At 36.9% G+C, this 22,914-nt stretch overlaps 1 protein-coding gene across 2 annotated transcripts in view; it reads right to left on the reverse strand.

The window, feature by feature from the left end:
* Positions 1-717: 717 nt before the first annotated feature.
* Positions 718-22,914, reverse strand: part of HMGCLL1 (3-hydroxymethyl-3-methylglutaryl-CoA lyase like 1) — a 192,212-nt gene continuing 170,015 nt past the window's right edge. For both annotated transcript variants that reach the window (XM_043591675.1, XM_043591676.1), the window contains 2 exons: positions 5,909-6,034; positions 718-2,049 (listed from right to left, as the gene is read on the reverse strand). In XM_043591675.1, the coding sequence (XP_043447610.1) occupies positions 1,948-2,049; positions 5,909-6,034 (228 nt within the window). In that variant the 3' untranslated portion in view covers positions 718-1,947. The remainder of the gene's footprint in view (positions 2,050-5,908; positions 6,035-22,914) is intronic.

Consider the following 22,914-nt stretch of genomic DNA (forward strand, 5'->3'; position numbering starts at 1 on the left):
TAACTAAAACATGGACCTTCTTGTGAGTGTGAATAGGAAACATTGAAGGATTCTCGGAACTGAATCTGTAGATTGATATTTGCGCTGTTTAAGTGTGTGCTAAGCTGCACCTGGGGTTTCCGATTACTTGCTCTGCTTACTTTCCGATTACTTGAAGACTGTATGGTTTGTGTTTCAAAACAGCAAAGTTTTGATCCTGGCTGTTTCTATAAGCAGTTTGTACCAAAAGATCGGTTTCCGGATATCTCATAACTAAGAACTCCACAGTTCTAGAAGAGAGGAAAATTCAGTCTTTAGAACATGGGGTACATTGCCAGCTGCGCACACTAGGGCAGGTGTCCCATTACTGCCCCACTGCACAGGGCTGTGTTCTCTGTGAAAAGAGAGACATAAGGGAGATGTAGCAGGCAGATCCATGAAGTTCTGTGATTGTTTGCCCCTGCATTACCTCCCTGCCAACACTAACCCAAATGCAAAGAGGTAGCACTCTAGATAACAGGCTCCTGCTCTAATACCCATCTCAACCTGATAAGCTGGCTTCTTCTTGGGAATTTAGTTTGGTTTTGTCAATTACCAATATGTTTCCCTTGAGACTTTTATTACGAATATCTTTAAAGTTAAGTTAGTTGTAATCAATAGTTCTCGTATTTTTTAAAATTTTTTATTTAAATAGTTGTGATGAATATTTATAGAAAGTCCACAGTGCTCACTTTCATATTTAAAGTTATATTAAAATTTATTCAAAGATAAGATCACCAAGTATTACTGGAGAAGACTACATAAATAGAACTGATGATTCAGACCCGCATTTAATAATTCTGTCCCCATATGATTTGCATAGGTTACAGAAATGCTTTTTCTTAACATAGTCTTTCTGCTCCTACTCTCCACTTTGACATATTAACTTTTGCTATTCCTGGCAATGTTTTCTATTGCAAAAGATAAAATTTCAGCCATTTCAACATTAAAAATTACCATAAAGTCAACCAAAAGTGATCACATTTAATCAAAGTACCTGGAATCAATGAAAACAGTTTTGTTTTATTTTGTTTCATGAATTAAAAACTGCCTTACTATTCTTAGGATCATAGTGACATTTCCTCAGGCAAATTTCAATGTGACCTGAAAATTACCAAAGTGGATTATACTCTATGTATCAATCTGTTCTTATCACTGCAGCTGAGACACTGAGATGACAGTTGAACCTTATATTTTTCAATAGTTGAGTAACACCATGCTTGTTTTTACTAAACTTGATGAAAGAGAACTTATGGTAAACTGGATGCATATCACAAACATGGGAGGTCGTAATGTTTCCAGCATATGGCATCTTGCCATTGACCACAGCCTCTTGGAACAAGATAAAGTCGCTGAAATAGTTAACAGATGTTAGCCATACTTGAAATATAAAAGTTCTATTGCTAAAAATTATGTACGGTCAGATGGAGATTTGGCGCTTGGTTCATAATTTAACTGACTTGGCAAATGGGAAGTTGAGATCCAGAGGCATAACGCATAGGACTGAGGCCACACACTTTGCACACTACGCAGAAGCTCATAAACCACTGACAATATGTATACTGTGCTAAGCCAGCTTGATTAAGTATTAACACAGTATTTGATACTTAGGGAAACCTGAAGTTAATTTTCACATCTACTAAATTAAAAAGTTATTTCTATTGGAGCAAAAGAGTAGACTTTTCTCCAAGTTCAAAAGCATATCTACAAATTGTAGTGTTTTACTTCAGCTTCCAATTTACCGATGACTGGATATTACTTTCCACTGATTTCATAATTTGTCCAGTAATATACTTTAAAATTATATCTTTTTCCCCCACTCTTGTCTATTACTTCACATTTCAGAACAACTTGATAGTAATGATTTTCAGATGAGTATCTGTAGATGAAATGGATCTTCTCAGCCTTAAAGTCACAAATTTATTCAAGTCAAGCATTGAAGGAGGCTTGTGCTACTTTAGAGTTTGTGGTTTTATTCACAGCTTTGCAAATAAAGTCACCAGCTTCCATCACTTTGTAAATATTGACACCCTGATAAGGAAAAGAAGGGAGACCAGTTGGATTAGGGAGAAAGAAGACAAAACAGATTTCCATTTATTAGTAGTTAATTCACAATTTGAAAATTATTAAACAAAATGTTCATTGTTGATCTGAAGGCAACATTTGTCTCCATGAATTCTGCAGTGAGCATTTTAGTTTCTTATGTTTTAATAAAGCATATCTTGAATCTGCCCTTTCTATAAAATCATAGGCTAGCCATACCTGAAAGACCTCAGAGTAATTCAAGGTTGTACCTAAACTCTAGGAAGGACAGTAACAAAACTAGAAACAATGTACAAAATACCAGTGAAGGGCAATTGAAATTAGAATGGTTTGGAGGAGTTCATAGATAAGGACTTAAGAAAGAAAATCTTTTTACTATGTAAAGAAACAAACTTGATCAACCTATAGGAGATAGAAGAAAAGTGAATGCATGATTTTAACCATATTCAGAAACACTATCAGTGTGATATCGAAGGAAGTAGTTGTAGGTCAAATAAAATGAAGTAGTATTTAGTACACATCTGGAACTTGTTTGTGAGGTTGTACTGGCTGAAAGCATAAACAGGATCAACAAAGGCTTAGATAAATCCACGAATGACAGGCAGTTGGGTATGAAGGCCAAGTTTGGGGCATATCCCTCATCTCTTGGGCTTGGTGTAACAAAAGGTCCCTATCAAGGTTTCCACCCAGCACTTCTACTGTCACTAGGGGAGACAGAATTAGGTAGATTACCCAGAGGTTGCCCTCAGGTAGCATTTCATAAACTCTCAAGTCCTCCCTTAACATGGACTAGAAACTGTATGGACTTAAAATCGAACAGACTCAGGCTTTCGTGCTATTAAGTAATTCTTTTTTTTTTAATTTTTTAAATTGTTTTTATTTATTTTTGAGACATAGACAGAGCATGAGCAGGGGAGGGGCAGAGAGAGAGGGAGACACAGAATCCGAAGCAGGCTCAAGCACACAGCCTGACATGGGGCTCGAACTCATGGACTGTGAGATCGTGACTCGAGCCAAAGTCGGACGCTCAACTGACTGAGCCACCCAGGCACCCGACTATTAAGTAATTCTTAATATTTATGTACAAGTCCATCCTTTTCTTAAAATAGACAAATATAAATATTCACAGGGCCTTCTCATAACAAGACTCATAAGGAGATCATCATTTTAATACAACCGATTTCTCTCTAGAAACTTGTAGAGCAATGTTTCCTTTGTAGTTCTTTGTTTTTGGGGAATGATCAAGAGAAATGTTTTGTAAAGTGACACTTATAAATGATTTTCATTTTAATTTTGCTATAAAGTTGTTCTAGGGTACCAACACTTGCTTTGGTCTGAGTTTATTGGTTGCGTCCTGAGAATGGCTTTAGGTGGAACATGGTAGGCACATCTTACTTGATATCCTAAATCCAGTGCTACTTAAGTTTTGTGAATAATTAGCTACATGTGTCTTTCATTTTTGAATTACACCCAGGAAGGAATAATAGAAAGATAACCAGTCTTCTTTGCTCCCCAACATTGATAACATTGATAACAAGTATGTACTGGAATTTGCTGACATTTTACCCAAAAATTTCATTTTGACCTTTCTCTCTCATTTTACTTAACAGAGACCATTATGAAATAACATTGCATGTTTAATATTGAGTCATTTGTCAGATGCTTAAATAGGTCTCATGTACTATGATATGTTCTGGGGTTTCAAGAACCTCATGGAGAATAAAGTTTCTGTCCTCAGGTTGTTTACAGTAAAGCAGGCAATGTGGAGCCCTGTTGAGGGGAGTGGGGGGACCCTGTATTATAATTAAAGACACTGACAGAGTAATGCCCAGCTGATTACGAGGGCAGAGGGTGGGTTAGTCAACCCACTGAGGATAAGAAAGTAGTGAGGAATGTGTCAGGAAACTGTGTCAGGAAGGGTAAATCCTGACTTGAGTGTTACCTGGGGAGTATAAGTCTTTGAGAAGGAGGACCAATGGGGCACTGCAGGCAGAAGAACAGTACAAAGTACCTGGAAAAATGGATACTATATATGTAGGATGATAGGCAGAGATGACTTGAAAAGTTATGACTAGGCGCTATGAGGTGACAGAACACAGCTTTGCTTTTCAGTAAATGAGAACCCACTTCTGGGTGCTCGAGAAGAAACCAGGCATATTCACATTTGTATTTTGGATGAAATCCTCTGATAGCAGCATGAAGATGGATTTAAAGGCAAGTCAGAAGCCTGCACACCAGTGTAGAGGATGAATACCCAGAAAAGAGATAAGGGATTGTGCTGACATAGTAAGGGTATTAAGGAACAAACAACCAAAGTAACTTACAAGTGGCTCTTGGTAATTGATTGGACATGGGAGCCATGGTGACACGGGAATTCTACAGAGAAGCTTGGCTTATTAGCTGGGTAGCTGGTTGAATTGCAACTCCTACCCAGTGTAACAATCCTCTCCTTAAATTGTGAATTCTTCTGAATGAAGCTATGGCTTATTTGCATTTCAGCCCCCAAAGTCTAGAACATGACCTGGTACATAATAACCATGAAAGCATCAGCTAAGTTCAAGTTGGTCATCTAAGTCACGGCATACATTTTTACTGGAAATGATTAGGGAATTTTGTAAATGAAAGAGTTTCTCCTAACCAGGGAAGACAGGCTTTTGGTGTTAAGTCCCAGGTGATATTACCTATCACCCAGTAAATGTCACTGGAGCATCTCTGTGTAAAGGGAACAGTTGTAATAATCATTCACTGGCTGCAGGGGGAGCTAGACACATTATACATTATACAACCTCAGGGTAGGTTCAGAGATAGTAGCACACAGGTTGGCATAGAAACCCAAATGTGAGGAACCCAACAGTATGGACCTGGGGATCAAGCAGGGAGACACTAGAAGAGTTTTTGAAGATGGTAGCACTTCACTCTTCAGGTGAAATTGAGTATGGGGAGTAAGGCCAACCAAGTGGTGGTGGCAAATGGTGCTGCAGGACCTTTAATGTAAGTAGTGTGAGGAGAGAGAAAAGATGAGAGAGAGGAGCAACATTCCATTTTGTAATCCAGATGATGCTTTCAAGTAATGTTAACAAGCATGTGGTGGGATGCCTGGGTGGGTGGCTCAGTCAGTTAAGTGTCCGACTTCAGCTCGGGTCATGGTCTCACCACTTGTGAGTTCTAGCCCCGCGTCGGGTTCTGTGCTGACAGCTCAGAGCCTAGAACCTGCTTCAGATTCTGTGTCTCTGTCTCTCTGTCTTTCAAAAATAAATAAAGTTAAAAAAAAAGCATGCGGCAAAACTAATCAGTAATTTAGGTGAATATTAGAGGATGTGACTTTCCAGGTACTTTTTTTTTAAAGAGACTATTCTTTTTTAAAGAGACTAGTGTCTCATGCGGTAAGTACTGTTAAGCTCTCCTTTTTCCTGACCATTTCAATAGTGCCCTGGGCCCTTTTCCAGAAGCCCTAGTTGTCAGTGCAAGAAAATCAAGATCTCCATTTCCTCCTAGGAAAACATCCATCCAAAACAAAATGGCAAAAATAACAATCCTAACAGCAAAGACACAGGCTCTGACTCACAGTGTGTGAAATCAAATCAGATGATACATGAAAAAGTACTTTGGAGGTCATGAAGCACCATAAAAATGTGACATGGTAGCATTATTGGTGATGGGGCTATAGCAATAAGTTACTTTATAAAGCCCCCTAAAGAGTTTTTATTGTGTTTTCCCACTGTGCATTTTAGCAGATAGCAAAAGTGTAGTAAAACTTTGACCTCAAAATTGCTTCTCAAATCTGAGACACATTCCCCTTTGTATCTGCAAGGCATGCATGAATATTAAAATATGTTAAATTACTTACTGTGTTGAGCCCCAAGCCATTAAGCATATATATCAAATCCTCAGTGGCTACATTCCCAGAGGCACCTTTTGCATACGGACAACCACCTAATCCTGATACTGCGGAGTCCACCACATTAATTCCCATCTGGAAAACAAACCAGAACACTCAGGGCTTGTCTATTTATGGCACGCAAATTGTTGAATTTCTATTTAACCTGTTCCAAAGAGCAAATAAGCGAAATCTAAACCCATTATGCAAACATACTCACTTACTCACCTGCTGGTAGAACAGTCCCTGGGGTGCTGATTTCTTTTCTATCTAATCTTGTCTGTTAGGCTAATGGAAATTCTAAGGATCTCAGGAAGGAGAATAATCTTAGATAAAAATTAAAATGGTGTTATTCATAGGGGGTGAAGCTTGAAGTAAGATGAATTCACTCTCAGGTCATATATATTCCCCAACCAATTCTCTAGCTCTATCCTAGTAGTATTATATAAACACAAAATATTTCCAACATCCCAGCTCAAAGTCAGTGTGCCTTAGAAGACTGGTCTTAGTGGCAGGGTCACTGTATTTGAAGTAGTATTTTAATGGACTCAATTCACCTATTCAATTCACTCGATCTTTATTGAGCCACTATTTTGCATACCCAAACCTGTTGCTTTGGGAGAACTGAAGAGACACTTGTAAGGCAAGCCATTCACTGCCAATGCTAGCTCCATGTCACAGTTATTGGGTCCTCATTAAGTGCTAGATGTTCCTCCTAACATCTTAGGAGTATTAACTGCTAACCCTCACAAAAAAACCTCATAAGGAAGATATTCTTCTATCCTCGAATCACAGATGAAGAAACTCAAGTACGGCAGGATTATGGAATTTGCCTAAGGTCACCTCTGTCTCCAGAGAATTGAAACATGCAAATTGGCACAGTTTATGTAGGTAGGGACAGGAAAGCTAGAAGGTGTGTGTGCTGGAGGTGGTTTGGAAGACATGATCACAGTGGGGTCTGAAAGGGGTGTTGGAGATGGGGATCGGAGAAGACTGAGAAGACAGGGAGGCATGTATGCTTCTATAAAATGTGACAAGTGGATAATCACATGCTACCAAGAGGCCTAATCTGATTCTTCATCACCTGGGAATTGAAGAAAAAGTAACATGGTCTTAGCTAAAATGAGAAGCACCTGAAATCAGAGCTCTTGGGTGGCCAGCTGGCTTGATAATCTGAATGTTTCACAAGATCCCTGATGCTGCTCTTGCTGCTACTCTGGGGATCACACTTCCTTTTGCTTTTCTTTATCTTTTCTGATAAACTTTTTGTTTTAGAATGGTTTTAGATCTTCAGAAAACTTGTGAAGAACAGAGCATTCCCATATATTATGCACCTAATTTCCTGTGTTATTACATTATCTTACACTATTAGGGTAAATTTGTCACAGCTGATGAACAAATATTGGTATGTTATTAAAGTCCATTCATTCTTTAGATTTCCTTAGTTTTGAACTTAATGGCCTTTTCTGTCCTTTCATTTGGGTTTGTCTGATTTTTTTTTAATGGTTAGACTAAAATTCTGAAATATTTCAAGAAAGACAACAGAAGTAAAATGCCCTTCTCAATACATTGTATCAAGGGTACATATGATCAACATGTTTTATGACTCATATGCACCTTGATCACCTGGCTGAGGTTGCGTTTGTGAGGGTTCTTCTGCACCAGGAAGTCCCCACTCCCCACTTTCTAGATTATGCTCTTTGGAGGAAAGTCATTATGTGCAGCTCGCACTTAAGAGGTAGAGAGTATCTACAGAAATTATTTGGAATTCTCCCATTTGGGGGATTTGTATATTCTCCTCTATCTATTCAAACATTATTTTTTATCAGTAGGGACTCATGGTATTTTTTTCAGTTTGGTGTACAATATTACTTTCTATATTTGTGGCTCAAGTTGCTTGAGATTTGGTTTTTAGCTCCTGGGTCCCTTTGTCATACCAAGGGGAGGGGACTGTGCTTTTTGAATCACTCTTCTAGATATTCTCTTAAGAGTTAAGAGGATATCTACCAAGGCCTACAAGTTTAAAAAAAAAAAAAATTGGATGATAGACCAAAACGTTTAACAGTGGTCATCACTGGGTGGTGTGATTACAGGTAAATTAATTCTGTTTGTCTTTGTTTTCCAGTTTCTCCACAATGAATGTTAATTATATATAAAGAAAAAAAAGGGCTCTGTAAACCGTAGTCTGTAGTAGAATGAGAATGAACATAAATGAATCTAAGATTCGTTTTCTTGATTAAAATCATTATTTTGCAATTAACTGATCTTCCTAGCATGTGAGACTGCAGGGTTAATCTGCATACAAAATCATTGAATACAGACATGATCTGAGTGAAAGGTTACCTGGAAAATTGCCTTTACCTCTTTCCTAGCATCAGAATAGCTGTGGACATGGGTTTTCTGTTAGTAAGCTCTATTCCCAAATTAATTGAATCAATCCTACGCAATATGTGACTTTAAAACAAAGTTGAAGAGATTATTAAAGTATACATTACCTGCGAAGGAGAACATTAAGATATTAGTGCCTTTTAAATTGTCTCTCCAAGATAAAAAATCACAGTACTATTTTAAAAGTATTTTTTATGCAGTATCTCCTACATTCTGATCTCTATTAAATGTGCAGTTCTGTTCCCTAGAAATAACTCTTAATGGATAATGTTGACCATATACTAAGATTTTTAAACAAGCTGCTTTGGAAACTTCTAGTCTTAGTCAACTAAGCAAATTTGGTTTTACTATGTATGTTTTCTTTACTTCCCTATTCCATTAGAAATGATACATACTATCATGTAAACAAGTTATTGACCCAGTAGGAAGAAAAATATTTGATTCTTGATGGTAAATAGAAGGATGTTTTTGTACTTAATTATTGAAATCATGATATTATAGTGAATGTCACTACTTTTAGTATATTACTATCATGTATTTGAAAATAATAGATAGGCTCTTAGATGATTTTATCATAAAGAGATTCTTTGCATTAAAAGATCATTCTTAGAAACCCCCTTCCCAGGTCTCCAAACAGAAACCACTACTTTCTGGTTCTTTGAGGTGTGTGTGTGTGTGTGTGTGTGTGTGTACACATGTGTGTTACCGGGGTGTGTGCACAAGAGGTTTTCTTGCACCATAGATCGCAAAACAAAGTATTTGCTTTTTGTTTTGGAGAAAAGGTTATCTTTAGATGAGTAGCCACAAGGTGGCAATGCAGCTTCAAAATCCACCAAGTTAAAGTTAAGCATTTACAACCCTACTGGGTTCCAGCCCCCCAAAATGGCAAACATGTAAATAAATCACTTTATATTATACAAATAAATATTTTCTCTTTAAGAGAGGAAACTTACAAACTGTGGTTCAATATATTCAGTGTATGTTTTATTAGTTTTCCTTTGAATAGAACATATTTATGAAGTGCATTCTATGTGCCAGGAACTTGGAATACATACAAAATCCTGTAGCTCATGGGGTTTAGCATTAGAAATTAAAATTACTATATATTTTGTCACTGAGAAGTTATCAAACTAGAGGTCATTTTCTCTAGGGTAAGAGAACTAATTCTCCCTAAAATAAAACTCAGAACTCAAAGGGTGGAGGTGTGCTTGGCTCCCACATTTCTCCAAGCCTATGCTTAAAGCTATTAATCCAGTGACCAGGAAATGATAAACTTGTTGAGTTCAGTTACATGTGCTCTGTCTGCTTGAGCTCTGCAGTTATGCGCTTGGACTTAAGGGCTGAGAAAAATGAATGAAATATTAGGGCACACTTTTTCTGGAAAATGGGAAATTATAGATCTACCATGAGCACATCACTCTGTGCTACAATCTTAGGTGAGCTCTATGGAGTAGTAATCTTGTGTACTGCTTAGATGCCCAAACCATGCTGATATTCTAACAAAAAGTACATCTTGACTTTTTCTTGGTGCTTGCTGTAAGAACTTACTTCCCAAACAAAACTGAAGAATACCTTAAGAGGTGTCAAATCATTTTGCAAAATTTACAATGTCCTATATGTTCATGATTTCAAAATATCTAATGGAATCTAAAATTTTAGGTATTGAGGATACTAAAATCTTAACATACCAAAATTCTGTATATTCCTTAAGGTTTGAAATAGCATTTAATTTCTTTACCCCCTGAGATCAACTTTCTCTCTAAAAATAACCGTTATGTTAGATTTAATTTAAAAATAAGGTAATTTCCGATGGTGTAAGTTACACATTTTGGATTTAAGTTACTCAGGGAAAAAGGCAAATATTCATGTAGGATACCTATTAAAAATATACTCATTTTTCTAATATTTGTCTCCTTAGCCATTCCTCATAGCTAGTATCCCCTCTAACTTAGGATTGCAATTTTCCATGCATGAGGGGCTGCTTGTCTTCCAGGGGTCAGACCAGATAGCACTTATGGACCATGACATTCTTTCAAATAAGCCCAGATCTTGCCTTGAGATACTTCTCAACCAGTACTCTAAACAATTAGTACATATTGAGTTATGATACCACCTGAGAAATAGCACTCTATGCCATTCATGTGCACTGTGAATATAACATATTACATAAATCACAGATAATGAACACTTAGCATACATGAATAAAGTCCAGTGTTTTAATTAAGTGGCATATATACCAAAATTGGTATGTAAATGATAATAGGCATATAAATTGCTGTTGGGGGATAACTAAGCCATTGGTGATTGGTTATTAATACTTTCATATAATATCCTTTATCTTTGAACAGATTTTCTGACATACTTCATTTTTTTTGCCTTACTATACATAATGAGATAGATTATATTCTTACCTTCATTTAGTATATTTCAAATGGAGATAGAAATGGGACTGTGTACATAGGAGGGGGTAAGGAAATGGAAAAAGAGATAACAAGGAAATTCTCAATTGCGGTAAGACAAAATAATAAATACTATTAGTGAAAATTTATTGAATGTTTATTTCGTCACAGATACTGTGTCATATGCTTTACATATGATAAAGTCACACAAAGTTAGTGTGAAATGGGTGGTAACCCAGGCCCATTTTACTGATGAGGGAACTGAGCCTCCAAGAAGTCAAACACTATTTCTTGCTTTTTGCAGTAGCTGTGTGCTACTGCCCAATATTAATTGTTAACGTTTAATGAGCCCTGACTATATGCAGGGCAGATGACTAAACACTTTCCATTTAATCCTTGTAATAACTTCAGGAGGTGAAGTGTGAATTAGGAAGAAAACACTGACAAATCAAAAGCCTTCCCGTTTCTTATGACGCTTTCTTCAACTTTCTAAAAAGTCTGTACACAATTTAGTAACGAGAGATTTGAGAAATTAAATGATTGCTGTCCAAAGGTTTTTTTTTCCCCTATGAAGCTAGCCCAAGAAAATAGCCAGAAATGTTAATATAGATTTATGTTCGAGTAGATATTCTTTGTAGCATGATTTGTAACAGGAGAAAGAAGGCCATAAGTTAAATGTCTGATAATTGGGAAGTAGTTAACACATTAGATAAGATGGACTATTTATTATGAAATCATTAGATACCCACTGAAAAAACACATGCAGTGAGGAACAAACCTCCATATGTTTGAGTCACTATTCATTTTGAGGTGTGCAGTAATATTGGCACAGCCAATTAGAGCTGATATACCAGCTGATGAGATAGGTTAAAATCTACCATTTTGCAGCTAGTTTCTATTCTATCTTTTCTTTTGTTAATGGAGCATTTCTTAATGATTTTATTTTATCTCTTGAGACGATTTCTCTTGGCATCATCTACTTTTGCCTGTTCTTGAGTGGACGGTGCTACTATACCGCATTTCTCCAGTAACCTGTAGAAAAGGACAGAAAAATGTCCTTTGAAGTAGAGTGAGGAGAGGATGGACACAGGTACAGAGATGTGTTAAAGCAACACAGACCTCGACGTTTTCAGGAAAATAAATGATCAGTAATCTACCTCTTTAAATTGTTTAGTAGTTACCCTATGGTTTACAATAGAAATGTTTAATAAGTACCTTCAAATATCCATGCCACATATAATGAAAGACCTTAAGAGAGTAGATTGTCCATTCCATCCAACCACCCTTTGTGCTGTAGTTTCCTTACCTTTACTTTTATAATCCCCTAATACATTTACATACCCATAACATGTTGCTACTCTTTTTGCTTTAGGCAGTTATCTTTTAGAGCAATTAAAATAAGGAAAAGAATTCACTTTGATTGACTCCACTTTGAGTTCTCTGAAGAAACTTGACAAGAACATCAGAGATTCAGATCACAGTATTTAGTTAACACTTTTTGGAGGTGGATGAAGGAAGATGAGTTACTTAAAGAGACAAGGAGTTCAGGAGGAGGTCCAATGTCACAAGAGAGTGGGAAAATTTTCTCTAAATACTTACACCACAGTAATGAAGGCTTCACAGAAGGAGAAGGCTTTCTATTTAAGGAAAATAAAAGCCTAGAAAAACTACTGGATATGAAACTGACAAATTTTGAAATGGATTGTTGCAGCATAGACAGGACAGGGAGAGCTAGCAATTACTTGAAAAACAAATGGGGAGCATACAGCCTAGTACTTAAAAAACCAGTTTAGGGAGACCTGTATTTGAACCTGTTCTGCCACTTGTTAACTGCATGACGCTGATAATTTTACTTTACTTCTCTGTCCCACTAACTGTAAAATGAATATAATAGTACTAAATGATGGCTTGTTTACTGTTTTGTGAGATCTTCCATGGGAAGTGCTTACCACATAGTTTGGCACATAACACTCTGCAAATGTTGGCTTTAACAAGGATAGGTCAAGAATATAGAGACAGAGGGCATGTGGTCTTAAAGAAAATTAGGGCATAATTGGGGGTATGTGAATGGAGAGATAAGGGGAATATCTGAGGCCTATAACTTGGAAGCCTTAAGGGACAAATTTAATGAAGTAAAGAATGATACCAGGGGCGCCTGGATGGCTCAGTGGGTTGAGTGTCTGACTTAGGCTTAGGTCATGATCTCACAGTTCGTGGGTTTGAGCCCAGTGTTGGGCTCTGCACTGGGATCCTCTCTCCCACCCCCAACCCTACCCCCATCTCTCTCTGTCCCTCTGCCACTTGCACTCTCTCTCAAAATAAATAAATAAACTTTAAAAAAAGAATGATGCCATACATAGAAGAGAAAATTCACAGAGCAAAACCCTTAGGGGATGTGGATGAATTTGGGATTAAGGCAGAAACATGGAGTTGAGCTAGAAATTAGTGGAGAAAACTGTCCTTTGACGTAGAGTGAGGAGAGGATGGACAGAGGTACAGAGATGTATTAAAGCAACATGGACCCTGAAGTTTTCAGGAAAACAAATGATCAATAAACTCAGAAACACAGTGACTGAGTTTATCTGCTGAGATTTCAGAAACAAGTTATGTCATTTCTGGCTCCCTGATACTAGCTTCTCTTAGACCCAGCCCTACCCTGCTCTTCCCACACTCTTTGATGTGTGCACAAATAGGTAGATGGATAATGGGGAGGAAGAAAAGTGGACAGATCAGTAAATAACACTGGAAACAATAAAAATTGTACCTATACATTTTTCATAAGAATCTGTAAACTATTTTTCATAAGGATCTATAAATTCAAGAGTTTTACAACAATACAATTTAGTCTATTTCCCTTGTGATTAATTGATTTAAAGGGAACTAAGCACCTGAGTTCTTTGTGGGGTTACCAAAAGTCACAGAGGTCATTAGTTCTTGAGGTGGATCTGGATTCTAGAGGTGGATCTTGTCTCTGGAATTTCACTAGTAGGAGGCAAATAAATTCTAGTTCCAAATGAATGTTAGTGGGAAGACTATCTAATGGTATAAATATGCAACTAAATATTAAGTTTTAAAAAAGTTAAAATAATGAAAGCACAGGGATGCTGACAAGAATTAAGTGTCAATGTAATCAATACTCATAAACCAAGAAGGGCTTGGGATAATAGGAGGACCAAATTTGGGGGGCAGTGGAGAGTCAAAACAGCAAGATATATATATATATATATATATATATATATATATATATATATATTAACTGTATGAGAGCAAGAACGTTCCTCTATCTCACTTCATCATAGCCTCAGTATATGCCATAGCTCTTAGAACATAATAAGTTATTACTCAAATATTTTTGAAAGAATTGGACAAGTAATGTATCTAAAACAATACATGCAATACCAAGACCCAGTGTAAGTATAACTACAGATGATAATAATGAACTTGATACAATTCGATTGGAAACACAGAACTACGTAAGGAGGACACTAAAATAAATGAAATGGTTCAGTGGTTCACTACCTATGTTGTTTGTTCCCTAAACCTCCTTTTCTTAGAACCGTCTTCTCATAAAGATGGGTTCCTGGAACCTGTTTGTGTGTTCAGTGACTCCTTATTCAGTGCAGTTGATGGACCTCAATTGAGTCAACCACAGTCTCCTCTCCCAGAACTCATAACAGACACAAAGATAGAATTCACCTTTCTAAAAGGTCAGATGTACAGCATATGAACTATGGAGAAACAACTTTTTATATGAGCAATGGAAAAACAGAGAAATTCAGTCTGCAGTAAGAGGGAACAGGAAGCATCACTGAATCAGAAATGTCACCCGAATTTCAGACAGCTTCTCAGTCTTTCTGAGGTCCAGTTTCACTTCCTCTTTACCTTTGTTTTTGAAATAACTTTTAATCAGAGCTATGTCAAGTGTCTTCAACCATATAATATTCCTAGGAAGTAGGTACTATCATCAATTTATAAATGAGAAAACTGAGTCACAGAATGTTTAATATGACCATGCAAAGTGTTACATATTTGATAAGTGATTAAGCTGAGATGCAGGATTAGGTGAAAAAGTCTCCAAATGTCTGCTCTTTGTGTGTACTTCTTTAGGAGGTTTTCATGAGACATCCCTGTATCCTCATAACAAAGGGTCCTTTTTGCTTAAGGTAGTTTGAGTTGGCTACTGTGGCTTGGAAACAAAGAGTAGTAACTAACACATCATTAAGTTAATGACCTGGCAGAGAAGATACTCATAAAAACAAAGAACTATAATACAAAGTATAGTGTGGTAGTTATTATGAGAATTATAAACAGAGCTATTCAGAAACACCAGTGAGACAGTTTCTATATTTTGTAAGGGAGCAAGGAAGGAGGGGCAGGGTGAAAAGGTTGATGAATAGTTTGGCTCAGCTTTGGGCCTTGAAGGATGTTGACAAGTGGGGGATGGTGAGGGAAAATATATTCTACAGAGAAAGAACAGCTTGAGAAAAGGCACATATGATGAACAGGCCAAGGATGTACTGAGAATATTTTAATGAGTCCTGTACTGTAGGGGCTGTTGAGGTGTGGAAGGAGTGCGGTTCCAGATCATGATAGGCCCTGAATGCCTTTCTCTGGGGTATGAGCTTTATTTCCTACAAAATAAAGAACTACTTAAGGTCCATGAATAATCATGGCATCATAAGCATTTGTTTCACTCAAAGTTTGTTATCAGGGGAGCAATAATGGAGATGGATAGAGGTTAAGAAATATGTAAGCAGAAGTACTTGTTAGAAAAATTAGGACAATGTATGAAGCCAATGGTGATGAGTATTTAAAATGAAGCTTTTGTCATTGACAAAAGCAGACTTCTAGCTTAACAGCTAATAGAAGGATGATCCATTAGCTGGAATGGGATACAGAATCAACTCCAGTAAAAAGTAGAAAATCATTATAGATATTTAAAACAAAACTGGATATTTAACATGTCATTTCTTAAAGCATTCATGCTTGTTCAAAACTAGCATTAATTCTTCTTAATCTTTAATTGTATACCTATTTCTTCTTGCTCACTTACATCTGGGGTGATCAATGGCTTTGGTAATGTTCAAATTAATGGTTAAGCATTCTTATAACCCAAAGAATTGACCTCTCTTGGGCAGTGAAACAATTAAAAAAGATATGGCATCATGCTTCCTGGCTTGAAGATTTCTCCTCTCTGTTGAGTACGAGGGGTGTAGTTGGGGTAATGGGGATAGAAATTTCAGACAGGTTAAGGGAAACCCTAGAATGCATGAGAGTGGTCCTGCTTATAAAGGTGTATTCTGGGAGTGTATAAGACTCAAAAGCTCCCATCCAACTGGCTAGAATGTCAGCTCAGCAAAGGTGAAGTGAGGAGCCTGGCAAGTGGGACCCAAGGTAGCCTCAAGGACAATAGAGCACTCAAACCGGCCACAGAAAGCATACAACAGTTTTGTATATCCCTCACCAGAGGTAAGAGAGCACAAGCAAATGTGAGAGAACTAGGATAATGACCAGGAAGGAGCCAAGTATGAGCCAACATCTATACACCATGATTACCTATCACAAGGGGCAAGGCTGAACAGGATGGAGAGATGCATCAGAGGAGATGAGTGAGGATTGAGAATGCCATAAAACCAGGTAACCCCTGACTAATGGCGGATGGGTACTCAAACTCCCTTCAAGTAGACAAGCTCATAGGAACAAAAGGCAAAGAAGGGCAGGGGAAACTTGAGGCACTGAGTTTTAAATGGAAATGATTCAGCTGATTTGACTTCAGCCATTTATTAGGAGATATTTGGAGCATTTAAACTGGAGGGATTATTAAACTGAACATTGTCACTTATTTACATAGAAAGTTTAAAACATTTCACAATGTTATGTCACTGTATGATTACCACTCACATCCTTATTGTTCATTTCAAATAGTTCAAGTTCATTCTGATTCCCAAATGACTTACCAAAAAACTTGCTTACTCTAGAGACACCATTGATCAGAATATCTCACAAGATATTTATGGTTATAATGGTGTTAAGTTTTCTAAGCAGTGAGTATAACTTGAAAAGAGAGAAAGCTGAATATACATGAAATCAAAATAGATTTTCCTCCAGTTGAAGCCAATTATTCAGAGAAGGTAGGAAAACAAAAGTATACACTTAAATATATAGCAGGTGAAGTGGGTTTGGAGCAAACCAACATATCTGGAAAACATGATAGGATCAATGGTTGAGGCAATTGTGAGCATTTTGGATAAGGCTCAGAGGTAGATAATAGTTGTAGTTACATAGTTCAAGATCATTATGTGGTCAAGAAACTAGACATATTTTGTATGACTCCCCAGGAAAATGGACAGAAGTAGATTTTGCTTGATTATGAGAGAGAACTCGGTAGCCATTTAAGGCTGCCCCAAATTAAATGGTTAACACTCAAAATAATTATCTCCATCCCACTGAAACTATTAAAAGACGGTCTAAAGATTGTAGAAAGAATCCCTTCTCCAGTGAGTGAAGCTATTGGCTTTGAGGCTCTCTAGGATTTTATCCAATCCTAAGGCTTTCTATAAATGCATATTTAACTTAGCTTGCTCAATACCATCTAATTTTGTCATAAAGTTATAAACGTAGATCACATTAAAATATTAAGTGTTTCTGCTATTGTGATTTGAGGTAACACATTCCTGTGGTAGGTCCATTCCTTGGCATCTGTACATGACAGGCAAATTCTAAGCAAAGACACAGTGACTTCTTGGGATGGTAACATTCAATAATCTTCTAGATGGCATACAACTGTGTGTCCAGTGCTAATAGCCAAGAAAAAAGACTTTTAACACACAGTTTAAGAAAAAAACTTGAAGAGTCTCCTAAAAGGTGTCAAAACCATACATATTTGGTGTATATGGCAAGCCTGCCAAATACCACTACAGTTACAAAAGCTTAGGATTTGTTTTAACTTTAATACTTACAAGCACCTAAGATTCAATGCCGTCCTTAGTTAAGAGTTAAAATAGAGAAGCAGATAGGAATTTTTAGATATGAGTCCAAGTACTATTCTCTCTCTTGGCTAGATAACATTCAGAGAAAAAGAAATCACTTATGAAATAAGTAGGAAAATACAACATTAACCATGGGAAAATGGATTGATATGGCCAAATATCCTGTTTGGGTGAGAATAAAGTTAGACTCCTCAACTTTTACAACAGAACGAGAAACCTTCCACCTGCATCTCTGATTCCAAAGTGTGTAGCCCAGCGATACTCAAGTGTCTGCTTGTCTGCCCCTTTTTGGTTCCTGGTTTTGTTTTGTTTTGTTTTGTTTTGTTTTGTTTTTTATTTTGAGAGAGTGAGCAAGAACATGCACATTGCCAGGGGAGTGGAGGGGGGAGAGAGTGAGAGAGAGAAAGAATGAGAGAATGAGAATCCCAAGCAGGCTCCATGCTGTCAGCATAGAGCCTGATGTGGGGCTTGACCTCATGAACCATGAGATCATGACCTGAGCCGAAATCAGGAGTCAGAGGCTCAACCAACTGAGCCACCCAGGCACCCCACCCTTTTTGGTTCCTTAACACAGGGGACTGAGCTGTGTAGCCTGCATTCCCCCAACTTCCATGTCAGCTAGATTCCAACTGGTTCAGCCAACAGAAGGCTCTGATGGAGGAAGAAGCTAGAACATTTTCCCCTCTGTTTCAGGTGGTATTTTTAGCACAGCCTGTTTCCTCATTGTCTCTAAATGTTGACCATGGACAGGCCCATCATGGTTCCACTTCCGTCCTGGTGACTCTGGATGGTGGGCTCCTATAACAATGTCTTCTTTGTCCAGCCTCATGGCCTCACCGATATTGCAGTGTGATTTCCTGTTGCTGCTAATCTCAGGAGTGCCACTTTAAAAGTGAGAGCACCAGGGTGCAAGATATAAGGAGATACCCACTCTCAGGGTGGAGCAAATACATTTAACACCTGAAAATGAGTGCACCCTGGGCACTGGGTTACCCTGCCCTAACCCAGATCTCACTCATCTTTGGTTGCTTTGCTGCCTAATGTTTAGTTTTATGGTTCTCCTTTCACCTGTACACAATTTCCTGGATTCAGTTGCTTATATGGCTCCTGCTTTCTGGCTGGACCCTGAGAGACTCAAGCATCCTTTTCATAGAGTTCAATCTGAATTTGTTTCCACCTAGCTGTTGTCAAAGGTATATTGAGAAAATATTAAAGGAAGACCTTTTAAGATATATACAGTCCCCCCTCTTCTAAGTATTTGAATTCTAGTCTTAAATGAATTTAGTTTATCAGAAAGATCTATACCAGGATCTCATCAGCTCAGACTCCTGCAGAGATAGCTTCCCTGAATCCTATTTTAAGGTTATTTTCTTTCATTTACTGATAGTCCTTATAAAACATAAAAAATAAGTCTCGTGATGGACAATTTTCCCCCACATATATCTTAAAACCTCCTGATGAATATCCCATTCATTAATTTTACTATATTGTATCCTGTATTAATCAGGATGATCAGGTTGAATTACTTAAGGGAATAAAAATGGGGGAAATGTGTTGGTTCACTTAAGTGGACTGCGGAGAGTTCCCCTAATCTTGGGAAAGACCGGACCCTTTCTGTTTCTTTGTCTCTGTCTCTTTCCCTACTCCCTCCCTTTCTCTTCACCCACCCCCCATCATTTATTTTCTGTGTTGGCTTTATTTTTTTTTTCATATATTCTATACCAAAGGTCACAGAATTTTATGTAAGAAAAGTGAGCACTTTTTCATGAGCTCCAACCGGGAAACTACTGGGAAAGGGATATTCATTGAGCCCCCTTGAATCATATGTCCATTTCTAACTAGTTATTGAAGCAAAGTACACTAGAGTACAAAGATTTCTTGTAGGATGGTCATGAGTGTACCATTTCCTATACTTAGGAGGGGTGGTGTGTGTGTGTGTGTGTGTGTGTGTGTGTGTGTGTGTGTGTGTGTGTGTGAGGATGGGGAAGGTGCTGTAATTTCTCTGCCCTCACAAGAAGTACATGGTCAGCCTGGTAAGGAAATGGTTTCTTAGAAGAAGGAAGGTGTTATTTTCACAGATCAAACAAGAATTCTTCAGTAAATTGCTTTTGTGGAAGCCACTCATTATATTCCATTTAAGTGTCAATACCATAACAAGATTTGTGTAACTCTTTAGGTCTTTGTTTTTAGAAAACTTGCAACATCATTTAATGCTCAGTAGTGCAAGTTTTCATCACGTCATTTAACAAACATTTATTGAGTTCCTACATTGTTCTGGGTGTCAGCTCTAGAGTAGTGGAAAATAACATGTACATAACATGTACAAATATATGCTTTTATGGAGCCATCTTTCTGATGGAGGATAAAACACTTAACATGGTTAAACCACAAGATAAGAACGATGCAGGAAACAATTTACAGGGGAGAGATGCCAATGTACACCATTATTCTTCTACGGAACACTGCTTAAGAAAGGAGTATTTGAGCTGAGACCTGGGTGAAGTAGGAAAATGAACTAAAGAACTTATATGAAATAATTGCCTATAAGGCAAAATGAACAAAGAACAAAAGCCTTGAAAAGGGATGATGCTCTGTGTGTTCAGAGCAGTGAGCAGACCACAATGACAGAGTAGTAGGAAACAGGGAGACAGTGTTAGAAAATAACACCAGACACTTACCAGGGCCAGATATTGTACACAAGTATATTTTAATAAGGTGTGTATCATTAGGATAGCAGATGGGAGTCTCAGCATTTTTTCAATGATAGGAATAGAATGGAAAACATCTTGAGGCATTATACTTTTTTTCCATATCACAAAACATTTTACTGTATGATAGGTCATGATGTTTTGGATTAATAAACTACAGTGGACTAGGGAGAATGTTACTGGACAAAGCTGATGAAGCTATTAACAAATTAATTGAAGACATGTTTGTGTTTCCTGTCAAATAAAACATGTTTACTTGAATAAAAGTCTCCTGTAATTGACTACAGGCTATGTAGTTTCTTACTTGGACGATACAATATGAATTTCATAAATATCCATTAGTTGAAATAGTTCTGATTTCACAAGGAGACCTCTTCGATCAAAATGACTATGAAATGATAGCTCTTATGAACATATTCAGCATTGTCAATCAACCAATACTTACCAAATACACCTTTACAAAGGCTCAGCATACCAGTATATTTAAGATACAGTTCTTGATAGAAAAAAAAACCTTATAACCTAGTAGAGAAGATATGATGTACATATGAATACACAGAAGGACGACTGTGAGAAGTACTAATTCAAGTCAATTAGGAAAATATAAGAGTTCAAGGAGGAAGGAAATTATTTCAGGCCACGTTAATCAGGGCAGGTTGCATGGAGGAAATGACATCTGAATCTGGCCCTGAAGAGTAGGATGATTTTACAGAGTATGGCACTTGGGAGTAGTCCTTTAATAAGAACTGAAAACACCAATGACTGAACTTGTTAATAACAGTTTCCTCTTTATTGATATTTAACATGAGCTCGATTCTTCCCACGATGTAGCCCAATTTTGTAGAAGTATCCAAAATATTATTTACTATGAAAACATTTATTAAGTTGTTTCTATGTACAACTCACTAAATGGGACAAAAATAAAGGTTATATGCAATATTATAAGTCTAGATGCTTAATGGAATGGGTTCTTAAAGGACTGTGATACGTACATACACATACTTTTTAAATTTCAGTCAAATGCTATGTTACTGAATATGTTTAAGATAGCTTATATATAAATACAGGAGATACACATATCCATATATAGCTATCAGTGTGTGTGTGTGTGTGTATTTCAACCATATTACATAATTACTATTTAATTTAGAACCTCAGAATCTTCTTTACAGCTAATGTCCATGAGATATCTGTAAATACTATTCCATTTCTTAATAGAATTACATCTGTTCTTTCTCAGTATTTCAGGCCAGTGCCTAATCTTGTATCAATTACTCACATCATCTCACATGTCCAGAAGGAACTTATATCAAAGTTTGTAAGCCATCTAACAAATGCATGAATGCTTCTCTAAAGTATAGCTGTATTTGAAATTTTACAGAGGAGGAACTCTTCCAAGCATCTTATCTCACTAAGGATAAAAGAAATCCAAAACTTTACACAAAATAAAGTACATCATATAGTTGTCTATGGAAAATGTGCTAGTTATTTATTGCGATATATGTAAAACTAAAAATATCATGTCAAGTTGGTATTTAACTCAAAACTGAACCAGTTACGTGAACAAATAACTCATTTTTTCTTAATTGAAGATGAATGACAATTGAGAGTCATAGCACTGAGGTTTAATTTTACCCAAGTTTTTGTCCCTTTCACCAACCACATATTTATAAACGTCGTTTGCTACCAGACAAGGTTTGGGGGAACACAATAGACAGGGGCTTTGACTTTGCTTTCAGTTCTTCAGTTACTAGATATTTGACTTTGGAAGAGTTACTTTACTTCTTTGGGTCTCAGTTTCCATATTTGAAAAGTGAGTTGGTAAAATAGTTCCCTCTTGAGGTCTTACTTTTAGAGTATATAAAAATATTCTCTAAAAAAAGAGAAAGGATAGAGTTCATGGTTACTTTCCTAATTATAAAGGAAATGAGAGATGCTTAAGAGCTCCCTATAAAGTTTTAATAAAATGGCAATCAAGGTGCTAATATTATACCTGTCAAATATCATACATTTATAGCAGAGGTTTGTACATGGTAGGCAGACAGTCTATATGTGTTAGGTGATTGGGTGAGCATATTTGTGCTTCTAATATATTATTCTACTGATAAAAAATGTTACAGTTAAAATGCATATTTAACATTAAGGGAATAACTTGTTTATTGCACTATAAATCATCATGCTTCTCAATATATATATAAAAAAAACTCTTCTTCTAAGTCACAGTTCCAAATGTTTTACAAGTCATAGATTCCTTAAGGAATCTGAGGAATCTGAAGAAAACATTATAACTTTTTGCTAGAAAAACTCAAAAAAGACACACATTCAAAACTGAATATACTGATCTGATCCATGGGCTGAACACTTTTCTAAAATAAATACATTGAGCTCACTTGTCACTTTTATCCAAGGGAGGAAAAATACTCCATTGTTACTAGTGAGCTGTATAGCCCATGTATCTGCACATTTTTGTGTGTCACTGTTTTTTAACCCAG

This window comes from Prionailurus bengalensis, chromosome B2 (genome assembly GCF_016509475.1).
Source record: "Prionailurus bengalensis isolate Pbe53 chromosome B2, Fcat_Pben_1.1_paternal_pri, whole genome shotgun sequence".
Classification (NCBI taxonomy): domain Eukaryota; kingdom Metazoa; phylum Chordata; class Mammalia; order Carnivora; family Felidae; genus Prionailurus; species Prionailurus bengalensis.